This window comes from Squalius cephalus (genome assembly GCF_949319135.1).
Source record: "Squalius cephalus genome assembly, chromosome: 2".
NCBI classification, from domain to species: Eukaryota; Metazoa; Chordata; class Actinopteri; order Cypriniformes; family Leuciscidae; genus Squalius; species Squalius cephalus.
In genome coordinates, this window is record NC_137123.1 from 17,089,895 (window position 1) to 17,115,450 (window position 25,556).

The window sequence follows — 25,556 nt, forward strand, 5'->3', positions numbered from 1 at the left end:
ATGCAGGAAGTAATGAAGGACTAATGAGTAGTTCTACATTAACACTTCAGCTACTACTATTAACTAATAAAGAAACAAGCTTAACTAATCAGCAAGTAATATAAAATTTAGGAGATAGTTCCTTATTAGGTAATCAATAATTACTTAATGAGATTAGCTTCATTAATAACTATTAACTAACTGACAAATTAATTATAAAGATAAGAACATTATTGTGTGTCTGAGACGTAATCAGTCATCATTTTTACTATGAAAATAGTCATAAAATACATCACTATTTACTCAAGTGTTACCTAGTCACTATGCAGGAACTACTAGTGATCTGGACCATTATTTTGAATGAATGCGCTGCGCGAGAGTGAAGCTCAACTTCCATATGAATTGAAAACGCTCGCTCCGCGCCAGTGGACACGCACCATTAATCAGCCGCGCTTGTGCAACTTATAGCTTGGCATCTGTGATGTCAGTGATCATAATTTGTGTAACATTTATGTTTATGCTGATTCACTGATCCTGATGGAAATATAAAGAAGCATTAAACTTCATCAATTTTGGAAACAGAGTGTTCTAACGACGCAAACAGCACTTCAGCTTAATATGAACAAAGCACCCCTAATAGTATAGTAGCCTACCCTACAGAGTTCATTTCAGGGGTTCAAATGAATCTGTTCCCACCCTGAGCAAATCGTGATTGGTTGGAGCAAGAGAATGCTATGATTGGTCAGCGCAAGGTAGCTGTTATCTGATTGGCTTGAGTAGATGGTGGGTGGAGTCCACTTATTTGTGGATTTGTCTGCAATGTCTTGACCACAGTCTTGACACTAGAAATATTTCAAAATACTCAAATGCACGGAAAGGGATTCACAAATGAATGTCAGGAAGAGTTGTGTTTGTGAAATAAAAACATATTTGTTTATATGTTTTTTTTTTATTATTATTTTTTTTTTATTGGCATATATAATTTTATTTAGTTTTTTTTTTGTGAAACTCCTAACGTTTATTTGTGGATCTCATTCTATTTACGTGTGAATATGTTTAATGTTTGTGGATCTCTTTACATTTATTTGTGGATCATAATCTATTTATGTGTAATAAAGCAACAATTCTATCTCAATACTCAAATGATATTCTCAAATCTTCTCCTTACATAAATTTTTTGCCAACATGGCAGCAGTTCAGATAATGCAAGTTGTTCAGAGAGTAAGCTAAGTTAATGAACAGTGTGTACACTTAATAGAAAACATAAATTATGTAAACAAATCAACATTATCCTGAAAATTTTCTTTGCTTCATTAGAAGACCTTTGTCCTGTAAAACACGTTTTTAAACAACAGGCAGGTATGTACCATAGATAGATAGATAGATAGATAGATAGATAGATAGATAGATAGATAGATAGATAGATAGATAGATAGATAGATAGATAGATAGATAGATAGATAGATAGATAGATAGATAGATAGATAGATAGATAGATATTCAAAATCTGGATGTACATTGTCACATTTCTTTTTTGGTAAACAACAGAGTCATGTAAACAAAGTTCCAGTTCTGCCTCTAAACATTTCAACTTCAGCTGGTTACGAATAAATTTGACTTACCAATAGCACTCCTAGCACTGTGGACATGAAAACAAGCTAAAATAAATAAAAGAGAGGACAAATCCATCTTTTCCATAATTCATTGTCGACAATGCCGCCTGTATTATGAAGCCTTTGAGGAAAGAGAATGAATATTTAATTTCTCCCTCTGAGCTGTTCCTTATTGTATGTCATAAACAGTTGTTCTCTGGTGTAAGCAAGTATCAAAGGTGCTTCATTGAGGCCAATAATAAGGCGTGATGTGGGAGTGGTTTTCTGGAAAGAAGTTGATGTTACAAGTTTATTTAAGGATATGTGAGATATCTTGAACCCAGATTTTGTTACTGACCTTGTTTTGAGTTTGTACTACAACAGCTTTTTATGCAATAGTTTACATAGACCAATACAACAGTAAAAGCTAACATCCCAAAATGTTGAGTGTAACCAACAATTACTGTATTTCAAAACTATTAACTACAGTTCTCTTACGAGAGGTTCTCTCATATTGTGTAAGTTGCTTACGTTACAGGTAAAGTCATCTTTTCTCGAGATATGAAGCCAAAAAATTATCCTTAATTTTTGTATTTATTGTCAACGCAGTGCAGCAGCCGGCAGACCTAGAGCAGGCTATCTAGTGTGCTCATTGGCTGCCACACGGCAACTGCAGCAGCCTACCACTGAGCCTCGCGTGACTTCGCGCCCTCACGCATCATAGCCCGCCAGAATGGGGGTGGCTTAGCATATAAGGAAGGGCTCGTGGGCTGCTTACCTGATTTTCATCTCTTCAGCGAAGCTCTACGCATCGCTGGACTCTGAGAGAAGCTGCCGCCGTTCAGCTGCTTCAGCCCTGCACTCGATGGCAGTTCTGCAGATTCTCCGGGCCGATCTCCTCCACCAGATGGATGAGAAAGGCCCAGACCAGACTGTCATCACGGACCTGCGCAGCGCAACGGATCTCTCCCTTCGCGCCACTAAGTCCGCAGCCCAGGCCATTGGGAGATGTATGGCCTCGCTCACCGTCACAGAGAGACACCTCTGAATGACGCTTGCCGACATGGGTGAATCTGAGCGGTCCGTGTTCCTTAACGCCCCACTGTCCCCCACCGGCCTCTTCGGCCCATCGGTAAGCGGGATTGTTGAGCGATTTTCGGAGGTACAGAAAACCACACAGGCCATGAACCTCTTCCTGCCACAGCGCTCGACTTCGACTGCAGGCCACTCTCAAGCTCAGCCTCCTGCACGAAGCTCTACGCAGCACTCGTCTCAGCCTCCTTCTTTGCAGCGACGTCAGGGCGGCCGAAGATCGCGCGGACCACCATCAAAATGACCTGCTCTGTCAGTCCCTTTAGAAAAGGCTACTGCAGTAGTGTATTCCGCAGCCAACGAGTCAGTTGCACAACTCGCTCGCCTGCACACAAACGCCGTTTTTACGGCGACCCAGATAAATCGCGAAAAGAGTATAATGTCTGGTTGTCCGGCTCATGCCGACGGTGTTCTGAGTGTAGAAAATGTGCCCACGTCCCAGTGTTAACCCCTACACACAAGCACAACCCCCCCTGTGTCTCTCACTCTCACAGAGCCCAGTCACATTAAGCTGGCATGTGCTGCTCGATTGTTAAATGTAGGAAATGTGCCCACGATACAGTGCTCACACCTACTCACTGCCCGCTCTGTTACACTGTTATCCCAGGGGACAGGACCCTTAAAGCTGCCACATACCGGCCGTGTTGTAAACATAAGCCCTGTGCCCGCTCATGAGCGCTCACACTTACTGATAAACACTGTACCCCCGTGTCACAGAGCTACCCTCATTTCTGTGTGACCCCTTGTTAGCCATTTCACAAAACACATGAACACATACTTGGTTTTTAAAAGACTCTTTATTTACCTTGATGTACCAGCGACAGGAGAGATGGATTAACCACACAAAAATACCTACAACTATACTGTTGTGTCTCAGACTGGCCACCTGAGCACTAACCCAGAGGACATTTAAAGTTTGCTACAGACTGTTGATTATCACCTGGATCAGCATACATGGTGGTTCACCTGAGGGACTGGTTTATTTCTCTCGATCTGAAAGACGCATACTTTCAGATTCAGATTATACCCCATCACAGGCCATTCTTGAGTTTCGCCTTCGACGGTCAGGTATATCAATACACCGTCCTGCCGTTCGGCCTGTCTTTAGCACCCCGTACATTCACGAAGTGCATGGACGCGGCCCTCGCTCCCCTGAGAAGTCAGGGTAGGCGAATTCGGAATTATTTGGACGATTGGCTGATTTTAGCACAATCGGAGACAGAACTCATATCTCACAGAACGGTGCTTCTCAGCCATCTGGAAAGCCTGGGTCTCACGGTCAACTGGACCAAGAGCTCATTGCTGCCCCGTCAGTCAACCTCTTTTCTGGGAATAGAGCTGGACTCGGTGGCTATGATGGCCCGCTTGTCGACACAGCGCGCGTGCCGTGTTCGGCATCTGGCTGCGTCTTTCCAGAAGGGCAGCATTGTTCCTTTGAAAACATTTCAGAGAATGTTGGGCTATATGGCTTCAGCTGCAGCAGTGCTCCAGCTGGGTCTGCTGCGTATGCGCCCTCTACAACGTTGGCTGAACGCTCCAGTGCCTCACCGAGCCTGGGCTGCCGGCGGCTCGCGAATCAGAGTGACTCAGAGCTGCGTTTCAGCTCTGCAGCCCTGGATAGCAGCCGAATGGTACCAGCTGGGAGTGACAAAAGGTGATCTCGACGGACCTCTTCGAGGGCAGACCGGTCTATGGCCTCTGGTCAGACCGGGAGAAAAGCCTTCACATAAACTGTCTAGAGATGACAGCGGTTGAAAATGCGCTGAAACACTTCCTCCCATACCTGCGGGGCCACCAAGTACTGGTCCGCATGGACAACATGTCTGTGGTGTCCTACGTGAACCGCCAGGGTGGTGTCAGATCCAGAAATTTCTGCACTCTGGCGGAACGCCTCCTCGTTTGGGCTCAGCACTCACTGTGCTCGCTCAGAGCCGCGCATGTGCCGGGTCACCTGAACGATGGCCCAGACAAACTGTCCAGGGACAATGTTCCCCCAGGGGAATGGTCCCTGCACCTGCAGACAGTCCAGTCACTGTGGCGTCTTATTGGCAAAGCGAAAGTTGACCTCTTTGCGTCAAAAGACAACGCTCATTGCCCAAGGTTCTTTTCAAAGAACGAGGACGCACTGGCCCAGGTTTGGCCCAGCTGCCCGCTGTACGCTTTCCCTCCGATCTCACTGTCACCACAGGTCATCAGGAGAATCAGGGATGCGCGCCACTCGGTGCTCCTCATAGCCCCGCGATGGGAGAACCAGACGTGGTTCCCAGAGCTTATGCGGCTGTCAGACTCAGCCCCGTGGCCGATCCCGGTGAGAGCGGATCTCATCTCTCAAGCCGGCGGTTCGATTTGGCATCCTCATCCAGAGCGCTGGTCTCTGCATGCATGGATAATCAACGGATACCCGTTGCTCTGCCAGAAGGGGTTGTGAACACGATCACGCAGTCTCTACGAGACGGCTCTACGCGTCCAAATGGTCTGTGTTTACTAAATGGTGCACTGACAAAGATCTAGACCCACAAAATTGTGGGGTTTCGTGGGTGCTTTGCTTCCTTCAAGAGCTGTTGGACATGGACAGGTCCCCCTCCATGCTCAAAGTATATGTTGCAGCTGTTGCAGCTATTGCAGCGTTCGCAGAGTCGACACACGGCCAGGCAATAGGAAGGAACAAGCTCATCATCTGCTTCTTTAAAGGAGCCAGGAGGATGAATCCCCCATGGCCCCCATCAGTTCCTATTTGGGATCTTTCCTTGGTCTTGGAGGGCCTGAAAGCTCATCCCTTTGAACCCTTAAATACTGTGGATCTGAAATACCTCACGCTCAAAACCGTTTTTCTGATAGCCTTGTCATCAGTCAAACTCGTGGGTGACTTACACGCGTTATCTGTTTACGCCGCGTGTCTCGAGTTCGGACCTAATGACTCTAAAGTCATCCTCAAACCGAGACATGGTTATGTCCCCAAGGTGATCGGCACCCCTTTCAGAGCACAGATTATCTCGCTCTCGGCTTTGCCGGCATCTGGCAGCGAGGTCGACAGTAACCTCCTCTGCCCTGTCAGAGCACTGAGAATTTACATCACGCTCTCCGCCGCCTTCAGGCACTCGGAGCAGCTCTTTGTTTCATTTGGTGGGCGCACCAAGGGTCTCGCCGCCACTCGGTTACCTAATGTAACCTCGGTTCTCTCTAGAAGAGGGAACGAGTATTGCGTAACCTGCCGTGCTCGCGCCACAATCTCATTTTGCTTCAGTCGATGAAAACCAGGTAAGCAGCACCCGAGCCCTTCGTTATATACGCTGAGCCACCCCCATTCTGGCGGGCTATGACGCGTGAGGGCACGAAGTCACGCGAAGCTCAGTGGTAGGCTGCTGCATTTGCCGCGCGGCAGCCAATGAGCACGCTAGATAGCCTGCAGCCTGCTAGGTCTGCCGGCTGCTGCACTGCGTTGACAATAAATACAAAAATTAAGGATAATTTTTTGGCTTCATATCTCGAGAAAAGATGACTTTACCCGTAACGTAAGCAACTTACGCAATACGAGAGAACCTCTTCTAGAAAGAAACCGAGGTTACATTAGGTAACCGAGTACGTTTTAAATATATATTACTTTTTTCTTAGTTTATACCTTACCAATATAAGGAGTCTTCACCCTTTTTCAGGCCATGGGCCCTTTGGTAGAAAGACTGAGCAAGGAATCCTATTATATATTGTATAGCAACATGGAGTGTTGCATTTTAGACTTGTATTTTTAATGCATTTTTTTTTTTTAAATCTCTCAAAGACTAGCCCTAAATGGCTTCTGTAAAGATACCTGACAACAATGAACATTTCCCACTCCGCACTGCTGGATAACTCAGAAAAGTTTTTTTTTTCCCGTGTTCCTATTGCCAACACAATCAAAATGTCAAATATGAACTTATCACTGCTTGAAAATGATCAGAACCAACTATAAATTTATAACACCAACATCATTGAACAAATCAAAGGTTACACTGGAAGATAAACAGGGATTATATCTTATCTTGATGGTTTTATACAACAAAGGATTTGAAAGTGAAACATTAATGTTACACCATACGGTTTACTTTAGCAGTCCACACAAATAGACTTGTGCTGGTGTTGGTTTCTTATGATTTATCACACGACTGTGGAGGCACATGACATGCAGCTTGTTGAGAAGTGTGCTATTATTTTTCTTTTATTGCATGTATAGCATGTTCAACTGGCAAATCTTTTTTTTATGAAAAAAAAATAGATTTTAAAAAATATTACTTAGTGTTTTTTCATATACATTTAATAATTCGGCAGATGAATATCTGCTTTTTGGTTGCAGGTTTCATGCTCAAATTGATTGTGCTATGTAAATTAAAAAATGTGCTGTTTAACATATGCATTATCTCCATTCTTTTGCTTTAGACAGGCTACAGTCTGATTGTCACAGTTGTGTTTCTGTCTGAGGGCCCTATCTTGCACCCAGCGCAATTGACTTTGTACACCGACGCATGTATTATTCCTATTTTGCACCCACGCACAGCGGACTTTTCCCTCCACAGACGCACGTCGGTTAACTAAGAAATACACTTGCGCTCCCCGGGGCGGTTCAGCGCAAAGAGGAGGCGTGTTCTGGCGCAAACGTTCCCTCATTCTATTTTGCAGGTTTAGAAAACAATTCTGCCACTGACCAGGAAAAACTAGTTTAAAGTCAGTGGCGCGTTGCGCATGTTATTCACATGCTATTTTAAGGGCGCATGCTTGGCCATAATCAATGTAGCGTGTGCACAACGCGCATACACTTTGATTCTCTCATCTACACACAGATGCAGCAGTTTTCATTTTTGCAAATCATAGCCTACATTATTATGATAGATAGATAGATTTATCCTGTTTATCCAAAGTTAATTTGGGTGTGTTTCTCCATCCTCAACGTCCCTGACGAGAACGTCGGTCTCCTCGGCTGTGAACCGCTCCTCGAGTGCGCCTGGCAAATCCGCCGTTATAATAGGAATCCGCTATAGAACAAGTGCGCCTGAGATGTCGATGTGAGATGTCGCTCTGATTGGTTTATTTCACGTTACGCCCAAACCACACCTATGAATAATGAAGCTACTTCAGACCAACCCATTTTAGATTTGCTTCGGGCGCAAGAGTCATTTATCCCGCCGGTATAATAGCAACAGCGCCCAAGACCCGCCCACAAAGTTACTTGCGTTTTGCGCTTGATACTTGCGTTTCAGATCGTTAAAATAGGGCCCTGAGTCTTGTTTTCATTTTAGTCACATGTCTTCCTTTGTTCTGTTTTCCCGCCACTCCTGGGTTTCATTGTAACCTTCATTAGTTCATATGTCACACCTGTTTCCCTTATTAGTCTTGTCAGCTGTGTCTCGTTTCCCTGATCTGTTTCCCTTTGTATTTACGCCTTGTGTGTTACCTTGTTCATTGTCCGATTTATCTTGTATTAAGTGTGTGTGAACCTTCTGCCCGTCTTCTAGGGATGGGCAAATGAAGCCTCATGAAGCATTGAGGCTTTCCCCTGATTGTTCCGGGAAAAGATTCCAGGCATCAAGATTGTCGAAAACAGCACCATCTTGCTGCAGATCAAATTTATAGCAGCCATAAACCTGAGTGCGTATTTCACCTCCGTTGTTTTATCCATTAAACACAAATAAAAGCCTGACTACGCTAAATGTTCAGTTTTCTGATAATATAATTCACATATTAAAGTGTGTCAATAAATTAAATGTAACAATTATATTAATTCTAATTATAAAAAACCAACAGAGTTGCTTAATGCTAGTAAATAATGGTTATTAATAGTTTCTATGCTGTTTATGTCAGAATATGATCATGTAACATAGGCTATTGGATTATTTATAAAAATAAAAAAATGTTAGTAAATGGAATTAACAAAAAATTCCAAAAACCTGTATAGTAGTGATCTGGGTTCAAACATTCCAATACACGCAAAGTGAAGCATTCACGTGACTGGAAAGAAAGTGAGACTTAGTTTTTCGTTGATCACGTGTTTCTCTGAAAACAATACGCCCTCTGGCACGGAGCTTCATGAGAAATTGCGCTGCGTACTCGATACGCGCTTTGATGCTTCAGGGTCAAATGTCAAAAAGGTCAAAAAGGTCCAAAAAAAAATTTGCATTGGAACTTTTGACTCTCCTTCGTCTTCTTCTGCCTGCACCACACCGTGACAGAAGATTGGACTGCCCAAAATGGACAATAGGGTCAGAATTATCGTCATGGCTCAGGAGAGCCAAAGCTTTTTTTCATTCACCAAGGACTTTTGCTTCCTTGCCGTCAAAGGCGCCCTTGACGACGAGAGCCTGAGTACCTTGTTCCGGATCAGGGCCGGACCGGATTGTTGGGCTCCTCACTCCCTCCAGCTCCACCTTGGTCCTCTGTCGCTCCGACTCCACGCAGCCTTCTGGATCCCCGCCTGTCGCCAGAGCCGTCGGCATCGCCATGTCCCTCAGGATCCTCAGCATCACCCTGGCTCGTCAGCTCTCCGGCTCCATCCGGGTCTCGAATTCCACCTGCTCCGCCTCCGTCAGTCAGCCCTCTGGAGTCGCCAGCCATTTCTCCACCATGTCTCTGCCCTGGCTGCCTGCACGGTCATCTCCACCCTGGTCCCTCTTGCCTTATGTCTGCCCTTCACCTACTCTTCTTCTTCCACTTGAGCCCCCTTCCTCCCTCCGCAGTTGGTCTATTCACGGTCTTGCAGAGAGGAAAGAGTACAGTCACAGTTGTGTTTCTGTCTTGTTTTCATTTAGTCACATGCCTTCCTTTGTTCTGTTTTCCTGCCAGTCCTTGGTTGCCATGGTAACCTTCATTAGTTCATATGTCACACCGGTTTCCTCATTAGTCTTGTCAGCTGTGTCTAATTTCCCTGATCGGTTTCCCTTTATTAAAGCCCCGTGTGTTACCTTGTTCATTGTCCGATCTACGTCGTATTAAGTGTGCGTAAACCGGTCTTCTATGTACCTGTATGATTTATATTGTGAGTAAAAGTATGCATTGGAACTTTTGACTCTCCTTTGTCTTCTTCTGCCTGCACCCAGTGTTGGGGAGTAACGGAATACATGTACCGGCGTTACGTATTCAGAATACAAATTATGAGTAACTGTGTTCCGTTACAGTTACAATTTAAATAGTTGGTATTTAGAATACAGTTACATTGTTGAAATCAATGGATTACATGACGATACTTCTCTGTTTCACAAGTTTATTCACTCTCTAAATAAATTAAAGCAAATCCATGCATTTCCCAGAAGCCCCAATATGAAAACGAAAAAATGTGCGGTTTGCGTGATCAGTCACAATTGACTCAGAAGAGGAGCAGTGGGAGCTAGAGGTAGAGATGGAGCCGGAACAACAGAGCCAGGGCAAGAATGCGTTTCTATCTTGGCAATTCAAACAGCATTTCACTGTAACGCAGTTCAGATGTTATGGGAAGAAGGAGGCGGGAACCGGTGAACATTTAAAGACTTTAATGACAATATAAATCAACAACAAAACGAAAGTAAAAGACAGCAGCCCCTCACGGACGACTGCTGTCACATAATAAAACATAAAAACCACAACATAAGTCCAGGCCTGTCCTCTCTCGCTCTTCACTGTCATCGCTCATCCTTTATGCTTCCGCTCCTCCGAGAGAGATACGAGACCTCGTGCCGCTCTCTCACGGCCTCATCCTGCTCGCCACATTCACATTATAGAAAGAGAAGGGAGAACGAAATATAGCCTAACTGTGCAGTGCAACCTCTGCTTGCCAGCAATCAACCTCCTTTCAGCGCCCAAAGACTCCACCTCCAACCTGAAGAAGCATCTTAAAGTAAGTTTTTTTTTTTTTTAAATTAGGCAGGGGTAGTCGTCTGCTGTAGTTTTACTGGTCACCTTGCTATTTTAGAGTTGTATCAGGTAGCTACCAGGGCTGTAACGATATGCGGTATGAAACCGAAATCGCGACACTCAGATCCACGAACCTGTGTCGCGGTGTGAGAAGGCAGAATCGCGACACATTCCAACTCCCAGAGTTATCCTTCCCGTCCAGATTCAATACTACCACATCTTTAAATTACTGTTAGTATTATTTTAAGTTAACATTATAAAATACGTAGACCTACACCACACAATTCTTTAAAATTGGGCCATTCCAGCGTTATGGACGTGACATTTGCAGTCAAAACTTGAAATATAAATTCTCAGAAAAGTTCTGTTTCCTAAAATCAATAATTAATTATTTAGTTTTGGAGACATTTATGTTTAAAATGGAACGCTTGCACCAATCATTAAAATCCTTCACTATTGGTCCATGGTCAATCACACTGCCAGAGACACAATGACAGAGTCGTCTGCTAATTTTAAAACCTGTCTACCATCATATTGTGAACGGCATTCATTTGTGTATAAGACAAAAAGAAGAGGAGAGAGGACACATCCTTGGGGGGAGCCAGTAGAAGATAGAAGATTGTCAGATAAGACGCCATTAACTTTAACCCTTTGAGGTTAAAAAGTCAACTAACCAGGCTATTACAGTAGCCCTGGGTTGATGTTGTGTTTCTTTAAAAGTCTATCTGCTAAAATGTGGGGTTGAATACAGTTAAAAGCTGATGAAAAGTCAATAAATAATAATCACACAAATTGCTTTGCCCCTTCCAAATGATTAAAAACTGTATTGAGCAGGCTGCCTGTAGCATCCTCGACTCCCCTACCTGCCCTATTGGCGAATTGTAAGGGGTCAAGTTGAGACTGTGTTATTGCTAAAATCTCCTGTTTGATAATTTTTTCAAAAGCTTTCATAATTAGAGAAGTGAGAGCCACTGGCCTAAATTCATCAAGTGATTTGGGTCCTTTGGTCTTCGGCACGGGCACAATCACTGACTCTTTCCAGAGATGAGGGACCCAATGTAATTGAAGTGACTTATTGAATATAAAGGCAAGTATGTCAGACAGTGGCTCTGCACAGCTTTTAATAAGGCGGCCACCAATATTGTCTGGGCCTGGGCTTTTCCTTTCCTTCACCATCCTAAGAATTTTGTGAACTCTGTCCTTATCTATAGTGATAGCCACATTTTGTTCTGCCCATGGTTCCCTGAACGCGGACAATTCCTTGGTGAAGTCATAAATATTGAAGCAATTATAAAAAATATTCAGTATCTACAAGCTCAGAATCTGTCTTGCCATCAAAGCAGAGGGTTTTTTTATGATTGGATTGTAAGCCCATCATTGACTTCACACCGTCCCATGCAGGGCGAGACTGGCCACTACTCAAAAGGGATTCAACTTTGTCCTTATATTTAAGTTTAGCTAATTTGAGCTCCCTCTTAACTTGCTTCTGCAGGTCATTGTAGACTATGGAATCCCCCTGCCTAAAGCTAATATTTCTCTGATTAATAATATTTTTAACAGATTTGGAAGCCCATGGTTTGTTATCTGGAAAAATAGAAATGGCCTTTTTAGGAATTATTTCATTTTCACAGAAACTTATATAAGCAGAAACAGTCTCAACAAGTTCGTCCAAATTAGAACATGTTTCCTTAAATAAATCCCAGTCTGTACATGAGTAACAGTCCAATAGCTCCTGTGTAGCTTCATCAGACCAGACCGGAACCAAACGTCTTTCAGGTTTTGTTCTCCTTAGGACAGTTTTGTAAACCGGAACCAAATAAACAACGTAATGGTCAGACAGACCAAGGGGAGCTCTACTAAATGACCTGTAGGCTCTGAGTACATCAGTTGGTTTCTTAAAGGGGCGTTTACCCCATAATGTAATACCCCATAATGAGCAACCTGTCTGTCTTCTAGTAGCTGTGCCAAGAGAAATCTGAATCATTCCCTTCCGAAACTTGCAGAGACAGAGAGCGTGAGTAGGAGGTGTCCATGAGCTAGGAGCAGGAGAAACTTTTGCTAAGTATTCTGATGAATTATTTTGTCATTTTGCCTCCACGTCTCCCCGATTGCCCGCGAGATTCTCCTCCTGTCCATACGGTAATCTCTCTACTGTGCGACAGAGAGTCGCGTGGTTATGACGCAATCGTTAGCCTTTTTTTTAACAAAAACTGCTTCTACGGGGCCATAATGTAAGATACAAGGTAATGGAGCCTTTTATACATTTTCGTGTTTCTTTGGAAATAAATAATGGACAAATGGAGTCTTTAAACGCCTTAGATGTAAAGTTATTCGCAAGTGACACCAAAATGAATGGGAGTCAATGGCTTGCTAACAGCAGGTGATGGTCTGCTAATCAGTGGCGGCCCCCGGGAAAGCTTCAGTTTTTTCCGAAACATTGGCCCCCTGGGAGGTGCGCGGCTGTGCGCGCAGTCTGCGGAGACTCGCGCTGCCGAGAAAGGCGAAAGTATAAATAAGGCTTCGCTAAGTTTTGAGTGGATGGCGAGCGCGAGACGCCGAAATGGATGCCAATAAGATTCTAAATGGAAAGTTTACTTTTAAAAAGTTGCCAAATGGTTCCATTGACAAGACCAAAGTGATCTGTGTGTTTTGTCGTTGTGAACTGAGCTATCATCGCGGCACGTCCAGTCTGAAATACCACTTGACGCGAATGCGATTATTTGCTCCGAGTGTGTATTTTAGTGTGAAATTGAACACTACAGTATATGCCAGTGTTGTTTTCAATAAAAAAAAACATTTGCACAAAGCAAGCAGATCCACTTTTCCATGTTGATAAGAGCATTAAAATGAGAAAAAAAAAATGGGACAAAAAGAAATCAAGGGACATTTAGAATAGATAAAAATGTGTGATTAATTGCGATTAACTGCGAGTTAACTATGACATTAATGCGATTAATCGCGCTTAAATATTTTAATCGTTTGACAGCACTAGTAAAAACTAACAAACATTAATATGTTAGGGATATTTAAATTAGTTAAATTTTAACTAAAGACACAGAGACTATATTTAAAAGAAAATCTACATTTATTTACATTTACATATTTGGCAGTTCTGCTATTCCTTGGGAATCAATCAAATGACAGTGGTGACAAGCACCATCTCTCCTGTTTGCTCTACAGGACTGCTACATCTGTCTTAACAGCTGTATTTTTCAGTATGAATTCTGTTTTAAATAACATTTCAATTCAGAATAAAGTGGCAGTGACGTCTGGCTTCATGATGGGTGATCCAGACAGCCACTATGAGACAGTAATATATAATGAGTGGAGCAGAGTGATGCTTGTCTCTTTGAAGGGAATTCGTCCTGTGTTGTGTCTGTTGTGACCTGAGTTTGTCATTGTGAGAGTCACATGACAGCTGATCCTGGAACTGAGGACACATGATCAAAGATGTTAACCCTGTAATGCTGAAGCCCAGAGCCTGATTTCTGTCTAAAGAAGACCTGATACTAGTGTTGTTTCCTCCATGTTGGGAACTGAACCTTTAAAATGCTGCTTACAAAGGCATCTCACTAAGTCTTGTACAGCACTGATAAGAAGTGAGGAGCTTTGATCCATCAGGGTGTTTTCAGAGGGCAGAGATGCTGTTTCCACTGATATCACTTCCATTCTCAGATTCTCTGTCAAAATTTCTCTTTAACCTCTTCCTGGGAAACACACAAAACAAAATTACAAATAAGAATTTAGATTTCATGTCTAATGACAAAATGGTACTTAATGAATGATACTCTATGGGTTTGTCGTTACAGTAAGGGGCTTTACCTTTCCGGGTTCTGGGTCTCTGTTAACAAAAGAAGAAACATGTTTACTCAAACATCTCAGAACAAGCTGATAAAAACATGGTAACTGATGCATATTTTGTATTTGAGAACAATATTTTCAAACTATTTGTATCAGATCTTTAACAATATTTTTTACACTTACTTGTTAAAGTCTGAAAGTCTATCAATACTGTGTCTGCTTTCAGGTAAATCAATGGCAGTATTTGAACTCTGTCTGTCAGAATCGGTCCCCTTTTTCCTGAGGCAGCAAAAATATGTATTATAACTAATTGACCAAACATATAGATTTTCTTCACAGTGATAAAATTTCCCCTAAAACATGAGCAATGTTCAACATGAAACAACATTTTATCACTATAAAAACAACTGTTATCACATTACGGCATTTTAGAAAAGCTGTAGTACTTATTACTGGCAGTCCAAGTGAAACAGAACAGACCATTTAAATCAATCAAATTAAAAAAAAAAATCAATTCTGATTTCATGAAGACTTTAAGTTTATTTTTCAATTAGGATTAGTAGACAGGTTAGTTGACCATAACACACACACACACACACACACACACACACATCATTGTGGGGACTCTCCATAGACCTAATGGTTTTTATACTGTGCAAACTGTATATTCTCTTTACACTATAACCCTACGCCTAAACCTACCCATCACACAAAACTTTCTGCATTTTTACATATTCATTACATTAACCCATTTCCCTAGTGGTCCCTGCTGGCTGGTCTCCACAATGTAGGTGATCTCAGGTTTTACTATCCTTATGGGGACATTTGGTCCGCACAATGTAATAAAGATCTACACACACACACACACACACACAGACTGCAGTTACACGGCCAGTCAATAACTTACTTGACAAGATAGATAATCGCCGTCACACTGATTACTCCCAGCACAACTCCTAGAGCGATTGTGACGGCTTGACTGGATTCTTCAGAGTTTCCAGGACTCTCCTCCACTTTGATTACCAAACCAGGACCAAAAACCTTCTCCAGCTCAGATGTTAAAACTTTGTTCTGGCTGTTCAGGTTTCTGTGAGAGAGTAAAGATATTTCAGATGCTGTCCATTACACTCTCATCCTAATTATGATTACATAGAATAGATGTAATTCAGGCAAGCATGCCAGAGGGAATTGTGAAGAGTATATCTTTTTGTTAATGCACATACATTATTTTTTCATATAAATAGCTTATATTTTTGTTAGCACTTACATAAAGTATTCATAAATATGTATATTTATGATTTGTAAACCTTTATAAATCATAATTCTGAGGAGGAATATTTTTCAAGGTGCATACATATCTATATTGTGATGTTAGAAGTTTGTGCAATCATGCAATTGTAGCACTCGCACTTGTCACATAATTCAAATCCCTTACTGGTATTCTTACACGAACATGGTTGGCAAACCAAAAGCCTTGTGGACAGTCAAGAGTTAAAATAAATATTTATGTATTCAGATCTCAGATGAATTTTATAACTGATTAAAATTATAACCAATTTAATGTCAGAGCACTGTCCACAAGACTACAACCATTATTTATTGTAAAACATGTTACTTGCACATTTCCACATCAGCTTCCACATTAGATTAGTCTGAATAAACTGATATTAGTTCAACTTACTCTTTGACCACTGTGGCTTGGATGACAGCACCACTGGAGTCCGTGGCGATTAAACTGACGTACGTTTTGTCTGTAGATTCTCTAAGAATGGTGCGCATCTCATTCCCAGCCTCAGCTCTCACACTGAGGATTTTCACAGTCCAACCTAAAACTTTCCCCATGGAACTGATGCAATACAGAAAACACAACAGAACAACAGAAAAAACAACGTTTTGCTCATGATCGATCCAGTTCATTAATTTGATACCATGACATAACAGCTTACAAGAGGGGAAGCTTTTCAGTAAATTTCAGTCTGTTCTACAGACAAGGTGACTTAGACTTGGAAATGCCATATGGACTATTTTTTTACTATGCTTTTTTTGTGGGAAAGAACTGTATGAATATTTTCTTTGAAAACATAGCAGGACACACAGGTTAGGAATCCCATGAGGGTGAGTAAAATAATTCATTTTTAAATTTATTTTTGAGTTAATTAATCCTTAAACATGTTTCCTCTTAGCTCAAAACACATTAACACTTTACAAATGGAAATGCTCTTATTTTGTCTCAATAAAATGTTTCAATAACGAACAGAGATTACTCACTCTTCCATCTCTTTTATCATCTTCTCCACTATGTATACGGGCCGGTTTAAGGAGATTACTGAGACGCTGTCACGATGTACACTTTGTTTTACTTCGATCTGCAGGTGACAAACACAAGAAGTCCATCTTTGTAAAGGTGTTCTCTTCTCAATCAAAATGTCATTGGTAATTTGAAATAGTCTTACAAAAGCTTTTTTCTCTCCCTCTGTTTCTGCTCACCTCTACTGTTGTAGTCGTGAACAGTCCATGTTTATCAGTGGCTTTAACATGAAAGGTGAAAAAATTGTCTCTAAAACTGGATGCATCCAGTACGTAGACCTGACCAGTGCTTGCCTCCACATCCAGCAGAGTTGTGGACTCTAGCAGGGAATACTGCAGTTCTGAGCTCTCGCACATATCAGGGTCTGATGCCTGAGGGACACACCACCACATTTCAACCAGTTTACGTGAATACAAATAAAATAAAAATCATGAAATCATTTGTGATTAAAGAATAAAGTTTATTGGCCACTATGAAATATACAGTTCTGCGCTTGGTTATGTACTTTCATTTAGTAAGTTCACTGTTCAGTAATATTTTTACGGATAGCACTCTTCTATATAGAACCTTAAAAGTTTCTGCCAGGCACTTCATAGATTTTTTAGGCATTCCCATCATGGGGTCATTTTATGGATTTAATTTACATTTATTTTGAACCTTAATTAGATTTTATGAATTAAACAGCTCATAAACATATATTACCACTAGAAACATTTTTTAATAATCCATTAAACATGAAAGTATTATTCAATCATTTGAGATATTTAAAATATATACAACTTTTTTAGCATAGAGGGTTCTTTAAATTGAGTCAAGGGTTCTGTATATAACTTTTTTCTAAGAGTGGCTCGGCTGCTCTGGGGTAAAGATTTCAGACATCAACATTTTATATGCCAGGAGAAAAAAAGTAAGTCTGATCACTTTGAAAAATACCAGCACATATCTCCTCAGATGGCATGGGATGAGTTGCATGTCGAAATGTATTACTTAGGGTTAAGGGTTTGAACAAATCACTAGCCCTTTAGTATGAGCAATAACAACAGAAACAGTGAAGTTTGCCTTAGCGAACACCACTTAGTTGTAGGATTTGAGGGTGAACCAAACACAAGTGAATCTTCCAGGTGATTTGTTCAAACATAATTCCACACAGAACTCAACATTCCAGACCTCAAATCACCAACCCCAGATCCATACAAGAAGGCTCCAGCCAGCCAGTCTCCGCTAACCAACGAAAAACCCCAGCTAAGAACTTTATGGCCATGCAAGCTTCAAAGAGATGAGCCCAACTAAAGGAAGAACTTGTCAATGTGAGATAGCTTGGAAAAGAATGATTGGCTCAGAGATGGCACAACTCAGTGCCCGATCAAGATAACAGCAGAAGTTGCTGGACCCCACAACATTCCAGACCCCCTCCTCCTTAAGGACCTCTGATAGACCAAACCAGAGTTCTCTTCTCTTCAAACCAGAGAACTGAGATTTTACCTATAACTATACATAAAATCATTCAAGAACAATTTTCAATGGACTTATAATCAAACATCATGCAACTACATGATTCTATTTTGTGTCTACAATATATGTGTGTGTCTAATATGCTTAGATCCCATATAATTCATGTAATTGTTATAACTATTAGATGCTTGAATGAAAGTGTGTCGTGCTTCCTATCAGTACGATCGTATGTTCTTAATTCAAAAGATGGCTTGAGTGAAATCTGTGTGAAATGTTCCGTATTCTTATAGTAGTAATAATGTCTAAACTGTGGCCTCTTTCCTCTCTGCTAGAGCTTAGAGAGTAAGGAGAGCACAGATAAGCTTGATTTATGATAAGAAGTGAAGAGAACGCCACCTCCTAAATAAAGACAGTGTCTAATTGGTCATAACTGATCCAGGAGGCTGGGCGGACATTTGAGTTTAAAATCTTAACACCAGAACAAAGTTTAAGTTTAGTGCAGAACAAAAATGCAGCGGGAGATGAAGATCTAAACCAGACAAGTAACCATGTAGACGCGCAGAGACGAAAGAACCCAAATCAAGATCAGAAGAACATGGGTTAAACAACTTCATTCAAGCCATCATCTACTCTCGCCTCAATTTCCTTACTTTTCTTAGTTTCCTTTCTTTTCCGTTGTGAGTCTCGGTTCTAAGTTAAGTTTTGCGGCAAGATTTCGGTCCACGTTTCTTCTGCAAAAGCCAGCTTCAACAGAGACTTTCATTCATCCGCCAGCACCCCACGTGACTGGCCGCCCCATCTATCCAAGCACGGGGACACCAGCCAACGAACGAACTCGGGAAACCCCCTTTGACGCCGACCAAAGGAATTCCCAAAAGGAACGCAAAACGAGCAAGTAACCTCCAGACTCTAAAGCTGAACTGGTGTATTTTGATATAGATTTAATAACCTACGAAACGATAGAAAGGTTAAATTAATGTTTGATGGTTCGTTCAGGTCATGTCTTGAATGCATATAGAATCTTGAGATTTCATCATCTCACTCATCATCTCACTCTTTCCTCACTCTATTCCTTTCTGCAACTCGTATGAATGTGTGTGTGCGTGTGTTTGTGTTAGATATTAGCTTTATGTGTTAGAATAATCAATAAAGTCTTGTTTGTATTTTAAAGAGAAGTCTTACTTGTGTTATGTGCTTACGAATTTAATGTCTTAAACTGCTGATCTAAGTTTCCTTGCTAATAAATAGTGTTTCACTATATATTTTGGATATTTATATTCGCTGCATAGCTGAGAATTACAGCCAGTTGAACCGCGAATGAGTGATTTGCTCGGTTGTAATAAGTGATTCTTTCGAATTCCCTATAAATTAATTAATAATTCCTTTGAGCTAAATTGACCAGTCAGAATCACACAATTATCTTACATATTACAAAATAGATCTGAGTACATCCACTCCATTTATATCTGATGTCTATGCCACACTTACCTGGACCTTCACTATAGGGAATTTGTATGGAGAGTTACTGAAAATTTCTGCTTTATATATTTCAGCGTCAAACACAGGAGCCTCATTCACGTTCTCAACCTGAACGTTGACCTGAAGATTGTGTGAGAAAAAGAAAGTCAAATACAAATATAAATGAGCCCTGTGGCAACTTTCTTTTAAGAAGAGAAACTTTTGACTTTGACGTGCTTGAAGAGTAAGACTTTAAGAGTAAAAACATACTCTAGGTAAGTATGAGAACGCAAACACTTATAACTGCACAGCTTGTGTCATTGCATTCTGAAATGGGGGATACAGCGGGCATTAACATACATTTTAACAAAGTACACTATGCATTAACATAAATTGTGCACTTGTGTAGAGTTTGTTTCTGGCCTTAGTTTAAAGCAAGGATAGTACCGTTGTCTCTGCAGAGTTTGGAGAAGTTCTGGAGTCTATGGCTTCTACTGTGAGGATGAACCACTCCTCTTCCTCCTTGTCCAGCGGTCTGAGAACTTTTATGGTTCCCTCACCATCCACAGAGAAGACATCCTCATGTGACTTCATGTTATAGCGGACCGTAACCAGTGGACTTCCTGTTAATGCCTTGACCTTGCCCACTGTTGAGGCCTCAGGTTCATTCTCCTTTATTGTGAATTTGTAGGAGGAGCTTTCAAAAATCACACTCTCAGTGAAAGGAGCAATTTGGAAGTAGATCAAGACTTCGGCTACAGAGAGAAGAAAGATGTTAGTTTTGACAAGTTAGTTCTATTGAGGTCAGGTTGATTTTTACATGCTAATCACAAATGTACCATAACGTGCACAATATGACGAGCTCACTTTAGATTTGAATGACTGTGCTGGCAGTGTTTTAGCAGATTACAGAACAATTTGTGCTGAAATCTAAACAAAATAGATCAAAAGCCCTAAAGTGAATAAATTCAAGTGCCACAGCTGTTTGACATGGAGCTGAAATAGTCTCAAAATGTATTCATTTGTAAAATATGATGTAAAAAAAGAGAATTCACACGCACAAAATTCACATACAAATCCACAGTGATCCACACTATTTGCAGATTCAACAATCAATTTGTACACATAAAAACATAATATACTTGTAATTATGAATTGCGTTTTTCTTATTTGTAAATTTGGTTGTGCATTTACATATCATGTTTTGTGAATTAGAATTAAGCGTTTGTAAATATATAATATATATTTGCTTACGCATTTGTGAATGATATTTTGTTAATACATTCATTTTGAGACTATTGTAGCTCTATATGTTATTTCCAATCATGTGAAATGGTCCCCCAGTTTTACATCTATAAATGTTTTGTGCTGGCATAAACTGCATTAACACTAGTATTACTACATTAGAACTAGTATTTTTCTGCTTCTTTGTGGACATATTTACAGTATTTAGGTGAGAACACACTGCACTAGAGAGAGCTCCTGTTAAGGAAGAACAACAATGCTGTTATGAAGCCCAAACCTTCATCAGATTCTGGTGGTGTTCCATGATCTGTCGCTATAGCAGTGAGGGTTAGCAGCGTGTCTTCTGTGACCTCGCTAAGGTCAGAGGTCAAAGTGATGACTCCTGTTTCAGCATCCAATGCGACCATTGAGGAGTCTTCAGAGAAACTACAGAAAAACAACATTCACGCATCTGTCTTAAAGGAGTGATGTAGGTAAGTGTGTTCATGGTTTTGCCTTCATATTATTGATCATAAAAAAATGGAAGTTTAGTTAGCTTAAGCTTACCTGTAACTAATAACCGCGTTGCTTCCAGCATCTTTATCTGTGGCCGAGAGCGTCAGCAGCACATCTCCAACCTTGGCGTCTTTAACCAGAATGCTTTTGCTGTAGGTGTCGGAGCTGAAAACTGGAGTGTTGTCATTGATATCTGTGATACTGACCCTCACTGTGGTGATGTTCTGCAGAAAATGAACCCAAGCAAACCTTTGTAGTGCAGACCAAAAGTTCATATTTGAGATGTCTAGTATCCACACTTAATGTGTGGAATTAACAATAATTTACTTGTAAGGACTGAACTAGTATTTTAGTCTTTATAGACAGACATTTATATTCACATAAAATCTAGTAGTGCAGCTTCTTATTGCATGTTTGTGTGTCATTTAGGTCCCAACTTCAAATTAGATATAAATTTAAGGACAAAATGAATGCCCCAGCCAATGTTTCCATGTGGGCCCCATCTGGGTTTTTTGTTGGGCTGTCACTTGGGCCCTATATGGGCAATCCAAATCACACACACACACACACACACAAACGGGGCCATTTGTGGGTCCAGTGAGATCACCCATGTGGGCCCCATAAGGTTTTTGTGTTTTGCCCAATTTGAACCCATTATTAGCACCCATTTGCTACTCAAGTGTGCCCATATAATGATCATCTAAATGGGCCCCTCTTAGAGCCCAATATGGACCCATCATGTGCCCCATGTTTGACCTTTTGCCTGTTATATGGATTATGATTCTGGATTGTCGCAATAAAGCTGCATTTGGATCTTGGACAAGTCCACAAGACCGAAAGTGCATATGAAGTGTGCCATTTGGGACAGGGCCAATATGGATCCAGTAGACACACTAGTCCGTCTTCGCCAAGTAGCTCGCTCACACGAGGACCACATTAAGGACTTTCTGGACATTGCTAATTTCACTGATCTACTACACTTCTCTCTCATTGATTTCTTCTGCTATAGACTCAACAACCCATTTCAATCCACGCTAATCTGTGATGGTCCTTGAGGATCGCTGGGTAAGTTCCTGGACTACGCCCTCCAATTAAGCGGTTCTCCATTCACTGTGGTAGGGAGGTAGAGGAAGAGGAAGATGCTTCCCCTTTTTTGTGCATCATTGGCCCATCCAGGAGTCCAGTACTTCCAAGCCTGATGATCGATAGTCCAGTGCTCTCAGCGCTTCCCAGTCCATGGGTACCAAGTCCAGAGCCTCTCCATGACATGGCCGCAACGCCAGAGCCTCCAGCCATCATGGACGCTGCATCTGTTTCAGGAGCGCCTGGAATACTGGAATAATGGAGCGTCTGGGCTGTTGCTTATTTGGATTTTTAACCCAAGTCTCAGAGCAGTCCGTAACAGTTGCTCATTGTTAGTAAATATTAGTTAATGCATAAACTAACCTTAACTAATGGAACCGTATTGTAAAGTGTTATCCAAAATCTTATTTCATAGCCATGAGTTGATTTTTTATTTTGATTTTTTTGCATGCCATGAGCGGGCTTTTAAAAAAAATATGCATCAGGCAATCTGTGAACAATCTGAGGTAATGCCATTGTGAAATGGCCCCCCAGTTTTAACTCTATAAATGTTTTGTGCTAACTAACACAAAAGTTAGCTTTAGTTAGCTAACTAACTAAACTAACTAACTCCAAATTAACTGCATTAACACTAGAACTACATTCGAACTAGCATTTTTTCTGCCTCTTTGTGGACATATTTACAGTATTTAGGTTTGAACACACTACACTTCACCATCAATACAATCATAATTTGTATAACAACACATATTAACATCATACGATAATAAAAGTGAATATAAATGTACATTTCTCTGTGGGATTGCATGGTCCACAGCAACAGTGATCACATCATACACATCCTGTGTCTCCCGATCCAGTTCCTCAATAGCTAGTAGAGTCCCATCCTACAAGTGAAGGAAATAAACATGTTTTTTATAAGATCTGAACATTACAATTTCATATTTATAAAAATATGATATCATATACTGTAGATATCATGTACTGGTTAAGTCCCCTCACCTCTCTGAATCTGAATATTTCACTGTGTGAGGAAGTAGTGATGGAGACACGACCGTTGTCTCCAATGTCAGCGTCTGTGGCTGAGATTTCACACACCTCTCCAGGCGATGAGGGTGTGTACACACCTTCCTGAATCTCAATGGGCTCTGGGAGAGGAAGGAATTGTGGGTTGTTGTCGTTGACGTCCAGAACAGTGATGATGACCTGAGCTGTGGAGCTTAAACTATCAACAGGCTGGTCTACAGCTACAACCTGAGAAAGACAATGTAAGCATCCCATTCAGAATGAATAGTCATCCTGGACATTTTGTAACTAGTTGGATTTAAGAAATTAATGTGGTTGCTTTGTACCTGTATATTGTAATTGTCTACAGTTTCTCTATCCAAGGTAGCGTCGCTCCGGACTCCGGAGTGATATTACTCCTTGACTGTTGATAACGAAGGTATCGCTAACCATGATAAAGTGACCTTCAGAGAACCCAGCCTGATCAGAGAGAAAACTAGAAAAGGTAAGTACATCAAAACAAACTTTGAATGTAGAGTTTTGAAGGTGCAGTATGTAGTATTGACAGCTAGTATTGACCCAGCTAATGTGTACTGTAGTCCAAATTCAAAATATTGTAGAAGGTTGTTTCTCTCGTCCACTCCTCAGACTTGATGCTCCCAGGTTGCCAGATTGAAGAGGACACACAACAGAAATGAGCACAACTGACAATGGAAGGCGACGAGCCTTACAGTGTGAGTTGATGAGTTGATGAGTTGATTTATCCATGTTTTATTATGCCTCTGGAGCTTTTTAGATGGATGCCGAGGCTTTTTAGGTCGGGTAAAATCAGCTATTTCTGACCTAGTTTGTTTGCTGACTTCTATGGCTCTAATACGCTGTGTTTTATGCTAACTGATAAACCCAGGGTGTCAAAATACTAGTGATGTAGTACTCGAGTCCGGTCTCGGACTCGAGTCCGGTCTCGAGACCGATTTCTGCTTTCTCGGACTCGACTCGGACTTGTTCTTACAAAGACTCGGTCTTGACTCGGACTCGACCCTTCAAAGACTCGGTCTTGACTCGGACTCGGCATAGGCGGTCTCGTCCCATCACTAGTCCACTAGAATACATACCACTAGAAAATTTTAATTGACTGTTCGCAAAGACCCGCCCCCCTTAGTTACTGTCGCTATGTCCGACAAGCTACACCGTTCTCACGCCACACCATGTTCTCACGCAGTGAAAAATACATCGCGGAGCAGAGAGGAGACTGACAACACGCTGACAGACAGGATAGACCAGGTTACTTTTCGGTTACTTTTGATATTAAACATATTAAACAAAGTCTCGCCTTTCAAACTTGGTCATTTTTTAAAAGAAATGTAAACAATAAATACCGTTTTGTGGCTCTTAAATGTGTAGTGACAGATCGCTGTAGAGCATCAGTTAAAGCTGCTCGTGAACCGATCATCTCTTCCTTCTAGTTAATTTATAGCCTCAAATAAACATGAACAAACATAAGAAGTAATGTTGTTTTAACCACGGAAAGGCGTCAGTACACTCCGTGTTTCAAGTTCAAATCCTCCCATGTTAACCAACGGACTCGGTCTCGACTCGGACTCGACCCTTCAAAGACTCGGTCTTGACTCGGACTCGACCCTTCAAAGACTCGGTCTTGACTCGGACTCGACTGAATTTGAAAACCAACGGACTCGGTCTCGACTCGGACTCGACCCTTCAAAGACTCGGTCTTGACTCGGACTCGGCATAGGCGGTCTCGTCCCCATCACTGCAAAATACTATTGGGTATATCGGCAGCGGAATCGCTCTCAGACCAAAACAAAAACAGTTCTGATGCAGAACGCACATTTCAAAGTAGAATAACTGGCTGTATTGTTTTTAGGAGACACAAGTATGTGAACTTAACATTTTTCCTAAATCTCTGCAAGCATATTATGAAATTTTCGTGCTTTTGTACAGTCAAAAAGTTACACACTTCAAGTGTTATGCCTTGAATACTTGCATTTCTTAACCATTGCTAAAGTGTTCTGAGCAGTTGGGGAATTACTTGTTAAAGGTTTAGTTCACCCAAAAATGAAAATTCTGTCAGTAATTACTCACCCTCATGTTGTTCCAACCGCGTAAGACTTTCGTTCATCTTCGGAACACAAATTAAGATATTTTTGATGAAATCTGAGAGCTGGCTCACTCCT

General features: G+C 41.4%; 1 protein-coding gene across 1 annotated transcript in view; it reads right to left on the reverse strand.

Annotated features, from left to right (window-relative positions):
* LOC307154754 (protocadherin gamma-B2-like) overlaps window positions 1-21,548 on the reverse strand; it is a gene marked incomplete at both ends in the record, with an annotated part of 43,308 nt that extends 21,760 nt beyond the window's left edge. Inside the window, 4 exons of the mRNA XM_079864843.1 lie at window positions 19,564-19,674; window positions 19,981-20,288; window positions 21,056-21,204; window positions 21,325-21,548. Coding sequence (XP_079720969.1) covers window positions 19,564-19,674; window positions 19,981-20,288; window positions 21,056-21,204; window positions 21,325-21,548 — 792 coding nt within the window. The remainder of the gene's footprint in view (window positions 1-19,563; window positions 19,675-19,980; window positions 20,289-21,055; window positions 21,205-21,324) is intronic.
* Between the last annotated feature and the right edge of the window lie 4,008 nt (window positions 21,549-25,556).